The 14,625-nt window shown below is 41.3% G+C and overlaps 1 protein-coding gene across 3 annotated transcripts in view; it reads left to right on the top strand.

Annotated features, from left to right (window-relative positions):
• Window positions 1-10,858, top strand: part of plekhm3 (pleckstrin homology domain containing, family M, member 3) — a 96,560-nt gene extending 85,702 nt beyond the window's left edge. For all 3 annotated transcript variants that reach the window (XM_048535158.2, XM_048535159.2, XM_048535160.2), the window contains exons 7-8: window positions 1,711-1,868; window positions 8,245-10,858. In XM_048535158.2, coding sequence (XP_048391115.1) covers window positions 1,711-1,868; window positions 8,245-8,419 — 333 coding nt within the window. In that variant the 3' untranslated portion in view covers window positions 8,420-10,858. The remainder of the gene's footprint in view (window positions 1-1,710; window positions 1,869-8,244) is intronic.
• The last annotated feature ends 3,767 nt before the right edge of the window (window positions 10,859-14,625 follow it).

Here is a 14,625-nt window from a genome sequence, read left to right as displayed (position 1 = left end):
GCTGGAGGAGGTTGTAGCGACAGAAGAAAGACTGACTTGAATTCTACAGCACATTTCATGACCTCCAGGATGTCTAAGCACATTTTAGCCAATGAAATACTTGTGACATGTAGTCACTGTTGCAGGTGTTGGAAATGTAGTAGCCAGTTGTACAAAGCAAACTTCCACAAATGACAGTGTGTTTGTGACCAGATAATTTGTTTGATTAGTGGTTTCAGTAGAGGATTAACACTAGAGAAAATTCCCCTGCTGTTCTTTGGAAAAAAAATGCAATCATTTGCTTCCACCTGAGAAAACAGTGTCTAAGTTTGACAAAGTGTGAAGCTGGATGAACACAGCAGGCCAAGCAGCATCTCAGGAGCACAAAAGCTGACGTTTCGGGCCTAGACCCTTCATCAGAGAGGGGCCTCTAGGCCCAAAACATCAGCTTTTGTGCTCCTGAGATGCTGCTTGGCCTGCTGTGTTCATCCAGCTTCACACTTTGTTATCATGGATTCTCCAGCATCTGCAGTTCCCATTATCTCTAAGTTTGACATCTTGCTCAAAGAATAGGAGCTCCTACATTGCAGCAGACCTTCACTATTGGGTTAGAATGTCAACCTAGATTTTGTGCAGTCATCTTTAGAATGAAACTTGAACCAGTAATCTTGTGACTCGGAGACAGAGAATGTTAGCTCTGAGCCAAGGTTGATCTCTGCCAATCTGAGGAAATAGTTTACCTAATTTCTAATTTCACAAGATACCATCTAGGAGAGGCAGTGCAAGCATTTCTGTTGACAATCTCAAAATTGGAGTTGGATGAAAGTCTTTGAGACTCCATTCTCAGTTTGGTTTGTCAGCCTCAGAAGGCCATGGCTTCAAGTTGGCTTCGCCAACCCAGAGTGAAGGAAGTGAACCTAGGACAATTCCTGAATGAAGGTGGGATCCAGCTCTGTAGCTGAGTGGTCAGTCAGCTCTCGTTGCCTGGGGACTTGCTAACAAATAATGATCCCTTGGAAGAGTGATTGGGATACTGCCAAGGCCAGTGGATCTTTATTCTAATGAGGTAATGTCTTCAGGATAGTGGAGAAGGAGAGAAGAAATTGTTGTCATTGTGCAGCAACAAGTTGCATTTACCTAACACAATTAACATATAAAACACCCTGAAATGTTTCACTCAAAGCGCTGAGAGACTGGGCCATATTTAGGAGTGTGTGTTCAGGTGGCTAAAGCTTGGCCAAAAGGTAAGTTTTAAGGGACATCGTAACCAGCAAAGAGATTTAAGGAAAGAATTTTAGAAATGGGGCCCCAGGCATTTGAAGAGTGGCCGCTATTAATAGGACAGTCAAATTGGGAAGGGCAAGAGGACAAAACTGGATTAACTTGGGGGTTGTAGGTTTGAGAACTTTGCAGAGATAAGGAGGAATGAAGACTGGGAGAAACTTGAACATGGAAGAGAATTTGAAATTTGTAACACTGCAGGACCAATAGCCAATGTCGATCAGCAGACATGGGTGATTGATGAATGGGACGTTGGATATCAGAAGCAGAGTATTAAACTAATTGGTGTTACAGAAGTTGAAGGAAAGAGTTTGGGCTAGGAGACTGTTGGAATAGTTGAGTCTGAAGATAATAAATGCATGAAAAGAGCGTTCAGCAGCAGATTCCTTTCCCCTTTTGAAGCACTTGCTGCAACCACTGATTTGTTACTTTCTCACATTTCTTTCCAAGGTCTTCGAAGGAAAACTTGCTCCGTTCCTAATAAAGATCAATAAATTTGCCAGTGCTCATGTGTACAGCTGCAGTCTATGCAGCCAGAAAGGTTTCATCTGTGAGATCTGCAACAACGGGCAAATCATTTATCCTTTCGAGGGTACTGCCACTAAAAGGTGAGTTTGCCAGTATCTAAATAGATCACTGCACTTGTTAGGGTTAGGGATAACATTGCAACCCTGAGCCCGCTTTCAAATTGGCTTGAGCTAGTAAACAGGGAATTAAATTACAGAGCGCTCCAAAATCTTTGTGTTGTAAACTTGAGCTCCCTTAAAAATCTCCTGCCTGTGTCTAGACTTGTTAGCCATTTTCTATCACTTGTACTACTGAGCTTATTGATCCACATTAGCTTTCAGTATGGCAGCACGTTGATTTTGCAGTTTTCACTCTTGTCTACAAATCCTCAATTTCCTTGCCAACTCCTACCTGTATAATCTCCTCCGGCCCTAAAACCCTCTGAAATGTCTGCGCACCCCTGCCTGTTCAGGTCTCTTGCTCATTCCCAAATTTAGTCACTCTACCATTGATAGCTATGCCTTCCACTGTGTGGGCCCTAAGCTGTGGGGTTCCTTCCCTAAATCTCTTTGCCTCCCTGCATATCCTTTAAGATGTTCATTTGTCCAAATTTCTGATCATCTGATTTTGATATGTTTATTTCCACGGTTCAATGTAAACTTCTGTGTGATAACTCTCCAGTAGATCACCTTGGGATTTCACTACATTAAGGTCACTAAACAAATGCGGTTTATTATTGTTAGTGGTAACTCCTTTGTTATCTTACATCCCCTCCCTGTTACATTACCTATTGTTTTCTAATTTTCAAAATACTTCTGCCACAAGAAAGCTAGTGTGGATATTTTTAATTAACCTGTCTAGACGTATGCCTGGGGCAGATGAGTGTTGAACCTGACCTTCTGATCCAGATGTAGGGGCACTGCCGTTGCACCCCAAAGGCCTTAGATAGTTAGTATATGTTGAACATTATATGATTAAACATGTTCATTGCTTCCATATCCTGAAAAAAGAACTTTAGCATAGTCAAGTTCAACCCTACATGCCAATGTAAGCTTGCCTACTCTTCAAGGTAAAGTGAATTCACTTATCTTATTTGCAAGCTGGAGCGCTTCTTAACAATGTTGTAGGTATCTGTAGCCTTTGGTTAATGAAGTATATTTTTAATTATTGTTAATGTGAAAAAGAGCGACTTCACAGCAGGGGCTTAATTCCCATTTTAGTTTGGCAAGATGGGGAATGGTTTATTGTGACATCATTGACTTTATGATGTTGAAAAAGGAGTCTATTATAACCATATGAGTTCAGACATGGGTCTAATTAGAGATTGGTGAGTGTTTATTTCTAATATATAATGAGCTTTTGTTTTTCTCTCTTTTCTATCTTTTAAACTCTTCCTCCATGTTCAGTTGTTAAAACATTGCCTGTTCAAGTTGCTGTAGCTTAATTGGACAAGCAAATGACCAGTGCATTCTATAAAAGGGGTGTACATGCTTAGTCGGTTCTTGCCCTAGTGAACTATGATCTAACGGCAAAGTTTGAAAATGGTTTTCACCTTTAGAACCCAGTTCCTTTCAGCTGTACCTTGCTAAGTTTCTCATGAGTTTCGTGTCAGGGCAAGCTGATTTTTCAAGCCCTTTCTGTTTCTGGTCTATCATCTGTATGACTCATTTTGGAAGCATGCTCCCTTTCTGTCCCTGCATTTCACAATTCTATGGCCACTTGGAGTTAATGCCACAACAAACAAGAGATCTGTTTCAACATAGAAACAGCTGAAAATTCCCATCACGACTTTTGCTGTTGACTCTCGGTCAGTGCATTGCATGCAGTTCGTAAATATTCCTACTGTGACAGAAGTGTTGATTTGGGTGACCTCAATAACAAATAATAATTTTCATTTATACAGCACCTTTAATGGGATGAGAAGTTCTAAGCACTTTGCAGGAGCATTGATGCCAAAAATTTGATTTTGAGCCACATACGGAAACATTTGTCAAGCAGTAGCTCTTTAAGCACATTGTAAACGATGACAGTGTGTGGGGAGAGGTTTAAGGAGGGAATTCCAGAGTTTGGGATTCAGACAACTGATAGCATAGCTGACATTGATGAATCAAAATAAATTGGTGGTGCACAAGGTGGGGTGAAAATTGGAGGAATGTGGAGGTTGAAGGATTTTTTAAAAATTTACTTATGGGATGTGGGCACCTTGGCTAGGGCAGTATTTATTATCCATCCCTAATTGCCAAGAGGGCAGTTAAGAGTTAACCACCATTGCTGTGGGTCTAGAGTCACGTGTAGGCCAGATCAGGTAAGGACAGTAGATTTCCTTCCCTAAAGGACATTAGTGAACCAGATGGGATTTTCCAATAATTTGCAATGGTTTCCTCATCATCATTAGATCCTGAATCCTAGATTTTGTATTGAATTCAAAGTCCACCATCTGTCCTGGTGGGACTTGTACCTGGGTCTCCTGAATGTTAGCTGCATTTCTGGATTGGTAGTCTAGCAATAATACCTCCTAGGCCATTGAGATCCAGAGGACGATACCGGTATGAAGGGGCACAGCCAGGATGCGACAGTTGGGGATTGAGGAGATCACCTGAACAACCACTGCTGCTCACGACTCAGGACTACATATTCAATTAGTGTTGCCACCCTGGAAGCTTATAATTTATAAATTTAAAATCTTCTAGAGAGATTTGGGATTAGTGGGGCGGGTGCATTTTGGTGGGAGAATTGCTGGAGAAGGGGATGGGAATTTGAATAAAAAGGAAAATAAAGCATTGACCTTCATTTGGAAGGTGGTCAGCCTCTAAGTGAGTATTAATCTGTACAGAGCCTGAAAGATGCAAGCAGTTGGCTGTCCACAGCTGATTTTTGGAGAAGAATGGAGAGCGATCTCTACTTGCTGCTTTGTGTAAGATGGTATCTTTTAGCTAAAACATTAATCTGAAGCCTGTACGGACAGTGTAAAAGATCTAGTGACGCTATTTCGGAGAAGATCAGTGGAGTTCTCATTGGTACTGTAGCCCTAATTCTGTTGTCTTAATCATAATCACCTCCGTGCTCCATGATTAATCCTCATTAACATATAGCAAATAATTACTCATTAGCTGCAATGCAATCTTCCTATTCAAAAGTTGGCCACTGCCTTTCGCTGTGTAACAAGTGAACTCATTTCTATTCTGTGTGAAATACATCAGGAGTTGTGACAACCCCCTTTCCCCATCCACCCCTCCCCGAGACACCCAAACAGTTTGGGAAGCCCTGGTTTAATGTCTCATCTGAAAGATATTGCAACTCTCCATCAGAATAACACTGTAGTGTCAGCGTAGGCTATGTGCTCAGGTCGCTGGAGTGGGACTTTCTTCAGTCAGAAGGTGGTGGATTAAAGACAGAACCACGACTTGCTCATACCATGTTTTCACACACAGGAAGGAGAACATCCCGTGTTACTCCACAGAAGGGCAAAAGGGAAGGGATCCGAGAATTTATTGTTGGATTGGTGGGAAGTAAAGAGATCAAAGGGTTTGGTGATTAGCAGCTGAGGGATAGGAAAAATAAGTTATTAATTCTCTTGGCGATTTAGCTGCTTCTGAAATTACACAAAAGGCATGATAAAGGCAGTTGACTTCGGTTATTTTGTAAAACCTGTTCGTGTCTATTATGAATTGGTAGTATTAGCGCAAGACAAACCTTTTATGCCTCATCAACTAGATTGTCACTTAATGTTTGTTTAAACAGTCTGAATCATACTATGTTTTCCCGTAGTGTTTGTGTTCTGCTTCCCTTCAAAGAAAGTGTGTGACTCACTTAGCGATTGGGTTGTGCAGAGGCCAACAATTACTCTTCTAAAAGTCACAAAGACTACAAACAAGGCTGAAACAGCTCAGTGAAGATGGATGGATGGATCAATCAATGGTCCAACAGAAGCACTCCATTTTCTTTGAAGCAAAGCCCAGCTGGGTGAACCACATCCTTTAAGGCCTTAGCACAGGTGTGCAGCGTCAGTGCAGCTGCCTTCTCCCTTTCATAGCCTGATGGAAGGCCCTTCAACTCAGAAACTGTCACGGGGGTACTTGGGATGGTGCAGAAAGGTGACCTGGTTCTGTATAAAAATCGGAAAGGAGGAAAGAGGACTTAAATTCAACGTGTATTTATATCGCATCTTTGGCAAAGATGTACTTTTGAAGTGCCGTCAGGTAATAATGCAGGAAGTATAGCAAGCAATTTGCACATACCAGATACCTAAAAACAGTAATTAAATAAACCTATTGTGGATCTTGGCTCAGAGATCACTATTGACCAAATTAACCAATGTTGAGGTGGTAGTGTAATGGTAATGATACTGGACTAGTAATCCAGAACTCCAAACTGATCTTCTCAGGATATGGATTTGAATCCCATTGTGGCAGATGGTGAAATTTTGATTCAGTAGGAAGGGTTAAAAGACTGGAATTTGAAAAAAAAAATCTAGTCTTGTGATGATCATGTAACAATGACAATTGATGTAACAACCAATCTGATTCACTAATGCCAGAAAAGGAAATCTGCTGTCTTTACCTCATATGGCCTACATGTGACTCCAAACCCACAGCAATGGGGTTGACTTTTAAATGAGGGCATTTGATAGGGTCCCACATACAAAATCAGCATGTAAAATTGAAGCATATGGGATTGGGCTACTGTGCTGACAAGGATGCAGAGCTGTTGGCAGACAGGAAAGAAAAAGTAGGAATAAATGGGCCAGTAACCAGTGGGGTACTGCAGAGATCAATGCTTGAATCTCAACTTCCTTGCACCTTTAATATCTGGCATCACACTCTAAGCACAGTAAGCATTTCACATTGATAGGTCTTCTTGCTGTGAGAAGCGGTCGGAGAGTTAATCACTGAGTTTTCAGTTACTGGTCAGGATTGTGAAGACAGCAATTGTTTAGCTGTTTAGCAGTTGGTAGATTTTGATCCTTCATCCTGTTCGGTTTTTATGAATGGGGCCAGAGTTTTAAACAATTATTGAACGGTTTGCTGTTCATGCATCAATGATCACTACAGAATTGAAGAAACAGAAAAGAATCCTAATCATGGGAAGTTCTTCTGCTTCGTGGTATGCTCCTTCTTATACAGAGCCCAGTTCCACGAGTTCCTTTCGAAGTCTCCAGTCTTCACATACGGAACTGGACATGAAGTTAGCTTTGGCTGTCTGACATTGGGATGTCAACAGCATCACTGTCAGCTCATGGGATATCTGGGCACCTGAGTAAATTGGGTATAAAACCTAGTGATGATATTGGATCAGCCATTGAGTATAGATCTTTCGCACGTTTCCAATGAAGCATGTGCAAGTTTTAGTGTAAATTTTGAGTTTACATTTGTTCATTTTGTTTCTGCTTGTTCATTTCAGTATAAAAAAGACTCGTTGGTAAGGCTACACTGCCCATCATTAATGAGTATCCAATCAAAAACTAATGCATACAAAGTGTGAAAACTTGTCATATAATAAGGGGGCACTCATTTCAAACTGGAATGCAAAGGAATTTCTTCTCCCAGAGGTAGTAAATATCTGGAATTCTCTGCATCAGAATTGTGGCGACTGAATCATCTAAAGTATTCTGAGAGGAGGTAGCTATGTTTCTGAATATTCAGGAAGTTGAGGGCTATGAGGAGCTGGCTTGAGAGTGGACTTGAAGACATTGTTCCCTCCTAAGGTGTGTGATTGTATGTTTGTTTGTTGGGAGATTCCATGCACCACAATCAGTGCGTGGAAGCATTGACTTCTGGTTTGCAAAACCATGCCCTGCACAGAAGTTAGAGAGGATGTAGCTTGTGGCTTGGTGTAGATCAGCTATAATCTTAAAGAGTGGTAGGCCAGGCTAGAGGGGCAAAATGGCTTGCTTCTGTTCTTATTTCTTATGTTCTTATTACTGTTCATCTTAATTATTGCCATAAAGGCCATAGAAGTTGACAGTGCATCTGTTCATAAGTTATAAAATTGTGACACCAGTAACAGTTTCACGACTACGTTCTGAAGACACTAATTGTGGTTGTGTTTTCGAATGTAGTTCGTGATCGGCATTAAAATTTGCAGAAACATGACAGAAGCAAATTTGTTTGCAACTTTCAAAAGAGAACTGGTTATATGTTTCAAAAGGAATAATTTGCAGGGCAATGGGGTAAGAATAGGTGAGTGAGATTAACTGGATAGCACTTCCACTGGAATAGGGAACTGAGTGACTCTGTTGTATTGGGTTAAATTTTGTCTTTGTTTAAATTAATACTTATTAAATATTTTAGTTTTGTTTTTAGATTAAAACTGTGATTACCATTCAATAAGTACTTAATTGCATGTATAGATGCTTGGACCATCCTGAGGTTGTGGAAAGGGCACTATAGAAACCAAATTTTTTTTTCTGCTTTGATTATGAACTGGAAAGATGTCTCGATTTGGGTATGTTACACAGGCTTTATTCTTTTGCTGTAGGTGTGAGATTTGCGGAGCTGTGTTCCACGCTGAGTGTAAGTCGAAGAGTGTTCCTTGCCCACGGTGTGTGCACAGGGAGCTGCAGAAGAAGCCATGTTCCTTCTGGCCCACATTGGACTTGGAAGGCGACTTTGAGTTTTGCGATGCTTTTGAATTCTCCTGCCCAAACAGCTGATGTTTAGGACAAACCTAACTCAACATAGAATTCTCCATCTAATCTTTCATGGATGAAGAAATAGGATTGGGTGCATTTGAATCCCTATGCTCGGGAACTTGGTGAATTGAAGGGGAATGTTTTTGGTGGTGAAACTAAGCTGGATGCAGTGTGAGAAGGCATGGTATCAAAAGATGAATGGACTGCAAGAGACTTCCCCTTTCACATTTATAACGCATAATGTATATTGCAGTTAAAATATCTGTTGAGTTCATTGTAATGTATCCACCATCTCCATTCTCACAACATTCAAAAACACTTGGGTGAAATGAGTGTGGATTGGTTTCCAGTGGGCGCACAGAATTCCCCTTAACTTGGTGCCAAATTCCCACCCTCGTTCCATTCTGTGTGTAAAATGATGAGGTCGCATTGCTGTCATTTTGTTCTTAACTTAGGTTTAAGATGCGCACCTTAGTCAGAGCAGACCAGGTTTGTGTGTTGCACCTCATTTTTACTACGCTCGACCTTGGAAGTATTTGTGGGCACTACATGCCAAAGAGTTAAACAGTTCCATTTCCCTTTGGCAATAAGCCACACCTTGGTACTAGATCGACTGTGTATCCCAGAGCAACAGGAATGTGTACACCATCAAAGCCCCCCAATCCACCAGGATCCTCTTCAGGTTTGTTTCCTTTCTGTTCTCTCAATTTTTCTCAAACTTGAAATTACTGTCCAAGTTCTATTACTAGTTATCATTACTTACAAGTCAACCAGTATTTGAGAAAAAAATTATTTTAACAGCAATTTTTTTGTGGCATCTGATCTATTCTGAAAGCATAATTGGTTGGATAGCTGATTGTTAATTTGTTTTATTCCACTTTATATGTTTTTCCCTTTCCTTATCTCAGCCCCTGATGGCCGCACCACCAAATTTGGAATCTATTCTCACAAACGTTGAACTTTGAAACATTCTAAGGAATAATCATCCAAAAAGCAGGTGGAGAGGGGGGTGGGGTTGACTAAAAGGTCAAAGTGAGCAACAGGATGAAAATCAAAGAAAGGGTTGAAGCTCAAAAAGCCTGATCAGGAATCAGTGTAAAATTTAGTTTTAATTCTTTTCAGTAAGTCAGTAAAATACTCAGTGTTAACAAAATGATATGAACAAATGCATACTGGGGAACATTGACCAATATTGCACACCTGGAGCCCATAGATGAAGTTTAGATATACACAATCAGTATTACATTAGAGAGAGTGACTAGTCTACAGTGACTTGCAGTGAATTCAAGACTGTGTACACCTGAGCAAGAACTGGGATAGATAGGTGCACTTGGCATGACAGTGGGCACTCACTCAAGGACATTCAGGGAACAATGGAAATTTAAGGATTCCAAAATGTAAAGGAGTTATAGGAGAGAGGCTTTTTTTTCTTTTCAGTCTCTTTCTAGGAATTGCACTTTTCCACATGAGGTCCACTAATCAGCTCAATTTGAAAAGTGAGTTTATAGTCATGTTCAAAGTATGTTTGTGTCTGGCACATAGTGAGTGGGGTTAAAATGTGTTTTATTTTTAAAACCTGATTAAAGCAAAACTGTTACTGTAAATCAGGGGATCAGTATCTGGTGCTGGTAGTAACAGGTGGCACACACGGTACCTGCACAGACCTTTTGAGTATATCCAACCAACTGGTGCATGAAGAATTTCAGTGTGGGTTATGTAGTCACTTTGGATGAGAGTTTCACTCATGAGCAGTGCCTATTAAACAAGGTTCCCAAGTATAACAGTAAGCTGCCTGGAAGATAGGTAGGCTCTGCCATTCACTGGGGAGAGAAAATGTGGAGATCACACTGAAACACAATTGTGAGCCACTGTTTTAACCCTTCCATTAGGTTGTATCTCAATTTGGCTTTGATTCCAAAAGACCCTTTGTCACAGTAATATTTATATGTAAATGATACTGGTGGCATTCATTGTGGAAAGTGCTGTTTATTTTGAGCACATTAAGCAAGCGGCACTACTGTTTAAACATTGAAAAGCAGAAATGATTACGGGAGAAAACTCTGTAAGAACTGGAATTCTTGTAATGTTTCAGTATGTTGCACCAGGCTGTAGACTGTGTCTTTGGAAGCCTGGGGATTGGGGGAGTGTAGTGGATGCTGTTGTCTGCTTCAGATGTGGAATATTGTCTCCTCTACTCCTACTTTTTAAAACAAACTTGTGATCACTCAGTCTGTCTTGTCCTGTCCATGACAGGATTACACCTGCAATCAACATTTCTGTACCAAGGTGTCTGCTGTAGATGTAGAGACGCTGCGAGGCAAGTGTAAACACATCTTTCATCTATTACTTGCTGTGATAGTAAAGCTCTGAATTTGAAGTCTGCTGCTTTTATAATAATATATTTATGTATATACATCTTAACAGGAGGAATTATCCTGAGATACATTTTTGTAAGGTTGAAGCCCGTAAAGCTGATCTGAAAATAAAGCTGTTTAATTCTATCGCATCAGTATTCTGCATGTTGTTCATGGTGTTGCAACGAACCAAGCAAAAGCTGTCATTCAGTAGAAGCTGCAAAGCAGGAAGATCCCAAATTTTGATCCCTGCTCTGTGCTACCTTTGGTCTCTGCCACAGTGATTGCTACCTTCTTCAGAAATTGGACTGTGAAGAGTCACACCAGATTCAAAACCTTAACTCTGTGTCTCTCTCTCGCTCCACAGATGCTGCCACACCTGCTGAGTTTCTCTCCAGCATTCTGTGTTTGCATCAGCTGGTCTGCAAAATAGTGCCATGGGATCTTTACAGCTGGATGTGGACCAGGAGCTGGCAGGTGGGGCTAGTTTAGATTGGGGTTGTTACATGGGCAGGTTGGACTGAATGGTCTGTTTCCGTGCTGTATGACTTGTCATGACTATCATGACATCTTATTAAAAACGACAGCTCTTCCACCATGCTGCTGTCCTTCAACTAAGCTGAAAAGGGGCAAGACGTTTCTCTGTTGGCCTTACGATCACTTTTTAAGGTCGCAACAGGTTTAAGGGACTGCATGGCCGCTCGTCCAAGAACTGCCTCAGAAATGCCCAGTGTAGATTGTTCCGTTCTGGAGATGAGCGCACAGTGTCCTCTCAAACTGAAACATCTGGTTTCCGTTACGCAATTTTCATCCTTTTTTAAAAATAATCCACAAGATTAGGATTTTTACTTTGCTGGAAGTTTATCGTTGCAGGCAGCTAACGTTTCGGCACTTTTCTAGTACCCACGTTCATTCCCCACGAGTATCGGTGCATTTACGTTGTCAACCGCTCTGTTGTTGGGGGTTTAGCGGGTGGAGGAGGTGTTTGTAATTTTGAGGCGGAGGTGGCATTTGACGACACTTGGTTTCCTTTGCTTTTAACTTGTGAACGTTGTATGCACGGACATGATTTATTGTCGTCGTCTAGCTGTTTTTGCTGGGGTGATTTTGTTTTTTTTGCTTTTAAAAAAAACTGAGGATCTCGCAAATTAGACGTGAGCGGCCTCAGTGCCTCGTTGTCGCTTCCAATTAGTGCATTGTCAAGCCGCACAATAGCATCGCTGTAGCAAGCGGCATGGGGGCTTTCTGTCCTTCCCTTGTGTAACCGCTGGCAGTCAAGATTTGCTTGTGGTGGTGGTGGGGGCGGTGGGTATGGAGGGATGGGGGGTATGCAGCAGCGAGATCCCACAGCACAGAACAGAAAATGCCATCAGGAAATCCAAGCAGCTGCAGTGCAGTGCAAGGCCCCAGCCCTGTGAAAGCTTGGAGTGGGAGCCTCCCATTCATGGCCTACCTCACTGCACAAAGAGACTGAGGGGGTGGGTTGGATGTAATTAGTCGATTCAGCAGAGGAAAGAACGCTGCTTGCCTCATTCCAATGGAACCTCGCTTTCAAAAGACAAGCACTTGCTGTTATTTTAAAGTTTGAAAGGGGTGGATTCCTCCCCTCCTTCAGCATCCTAGCACCGTTTCATTTTGCTAAAAGTAAGGTGGGTTTTAACTTTTAAAGGAGGCAATTTCTCAAAATGTGCAAAAAAAACTCACTTAAAATGTTCTCTCGCATATTTACAAATAACTTCATCCAATGAAGGAAAGATGTACATGGAAAGAGAGAGCTGTGGGTCCCTAATTGGATGGCTCTCCCAGAGAGGCAGCATAGGCACCGTGGATAGACTTATGTTACTAGTGTGTGATGCTGTCAAATATTTGTGTGTGAAGATCTTTTCAACATTGGGCAGTTATGTATTGCAAATAATCTTACATCAAATTACATTTACTGCAGGAATTTCCGTGGGTCCTTCAGGAATTGTTTCATAATTCCAACCATATTTTCCTTGACAATGAGCAAAATGGCATATTGTCAGGGATATACAAAGGTGTAGGTGTTCGTGATAATCAACACCATTAGGTTCATAAGTAAAATTCTGTGTTTATTATGTGACAATGCTGTGAATTTTATTTGGAATTTTACTGGCAATTTGGGATCCTATTCCTGCTGTTGAATGCTGCAAAACAATGGCCTTACCTTTGCAATGAAGGTTTTGTAAGCTGTTCTGTTTCTTCTTGACCAGTATTGTGATTTCTTCATGAAACAATCCTTCCGGCCAATACAGTTTTGGTGTTGAGCCTCAAAATTTAAAATCGCACGTACTCATGTTCAGAGTAGTCCTTGGCTGCCCTTATCCTTTCGCTGCAATATCCTCAAGATATACTGTCTTCCAAGTAATCTGCATTCTTACAGTCTGGCCTTTCGTATATCACTGGTCTCTGTTACCTTACCATTGGTGGCCATGATTTCAGCTGTCCAGCTTCTAAATTTGGAATTCCCTCTCTAAACCTATCTAACTACCGCTCCTTATTTAAGACACTTGGTAAAACCTATCTCCTGAACCAAATTTTTGTTCACCTGGCCTGATTTCACCTTGAGTGTCTCCAGTAACAGTCTTGGGACCTTCTACTAGTTACAGGCACTATATAAATGAAAGGTGTTATCCAAACCCTTCTGGAGTACTGTATGCAGTTCTGGTTGCCCTGTTATAGGAAGAATATTATTAAAGTGGAGAGGGTTCAGAAAAGATTTTCCAGGATGTTGCCGAGATTGGATGGATTGGAGTATAAAAATAGACCAGAAAGGCTGGGACTTTATTTTTCACTGGAGTGTCAGAGGTTAAGAAGTGACCTTATTGAGGTTTATAAAATCATGAGGGGCAACAATAAGGTGAATGATAAGGGTCTTTTCCCTCGGATGGTGGAGTTCAAAACCAGGGGACGTATTTTTAAGGTGAGAGGAGAAAGATTTAGAAAGGACACGAGGGGCAGCGTTTTTACACAGTGGTTCATGTGTGGAATGAGCTGACGGAGAAGATGATGGATGCAGGTACTGTTGCAATGTTTGAAATACATTTGGGTATGTTCATGGGTTTGGTGGGATATGGGTCAAGCGCAGGCAGGTGGGACTTGTTTAGTTTGAGAATATGATTTGGCATGGACTGATTGGACCAAAGGGTCTGTTTCCGCGCTGTATGGCTCTGACTAATCTATCCAGAGCCTCTTGTTTTCTTAGTGTTTGCCCGAACTGTAAAGTATTGGTCTGAGACAGTACCATGCACCCCCCTCAAAGCAGCCTGCTGTTTACCCGCTTTAAAAGCCAGCCTTGATGCCAACTGTCTGGGCTAGTCTCCCAAAAGCATTGCGGCAATCAAAAGCAGCCGTTATAGATAATTTACACATCCTGGAACTGATTATACAATGGGAATATAACAGTTTATGGTAGCTTGATCCAGCTGTTATAAAGCACAATGAAACCTGGGCATTCTTGGAGTAGGAGCCAAAGGTGGAGGGGGGGGGGCGGTGGTAAAGGTAACTACATTACATATATAATGGCACTAAGAAGAAGCTATATGTGAAGACAAACAGCAGAAAGTATTCTTTTACAGATTATTTATTTGGATTATGTGCTGTTACAAACGGGAAGCTGATCACGGTTTTTCATTTATATTGAGTCTTTCGTGACCTGTGGGCATCTAAACCTCTTTAAGTGATAAATAAGCTACTATGGTGGGGATTTGGAATTTTGTGACGATATGGAATGAGCTGCTGGAAGAAGTAGTGGAGGCAGGTACAAATGCAATGTTTAAAAGGCATCTGGATGGGTACAAAAATAGAATGGATTTGGAGGGATATGGACCAAATGCTGGTAAATGGAAATAGATC

Source organism: Stegostoma tigrinum, chromosome 7 (assembly GCF_030684315.1).
Source record: "Stegostoma tigrinum isolate sSteTig4 chromosome 7, sSteTig4.hap1, whole genome shotgun sequence".
NCBI classification, from domain to species: Eukaryota; Metazoa; Chordata; class Chondrichthyes; order Orectolobiformes; family Stegostomatidae; genus Stegostoma; species Stegostoma tigrinum.
This window is presented reverse-complemented; position numbering and strand designations above follow the sequence as displayed.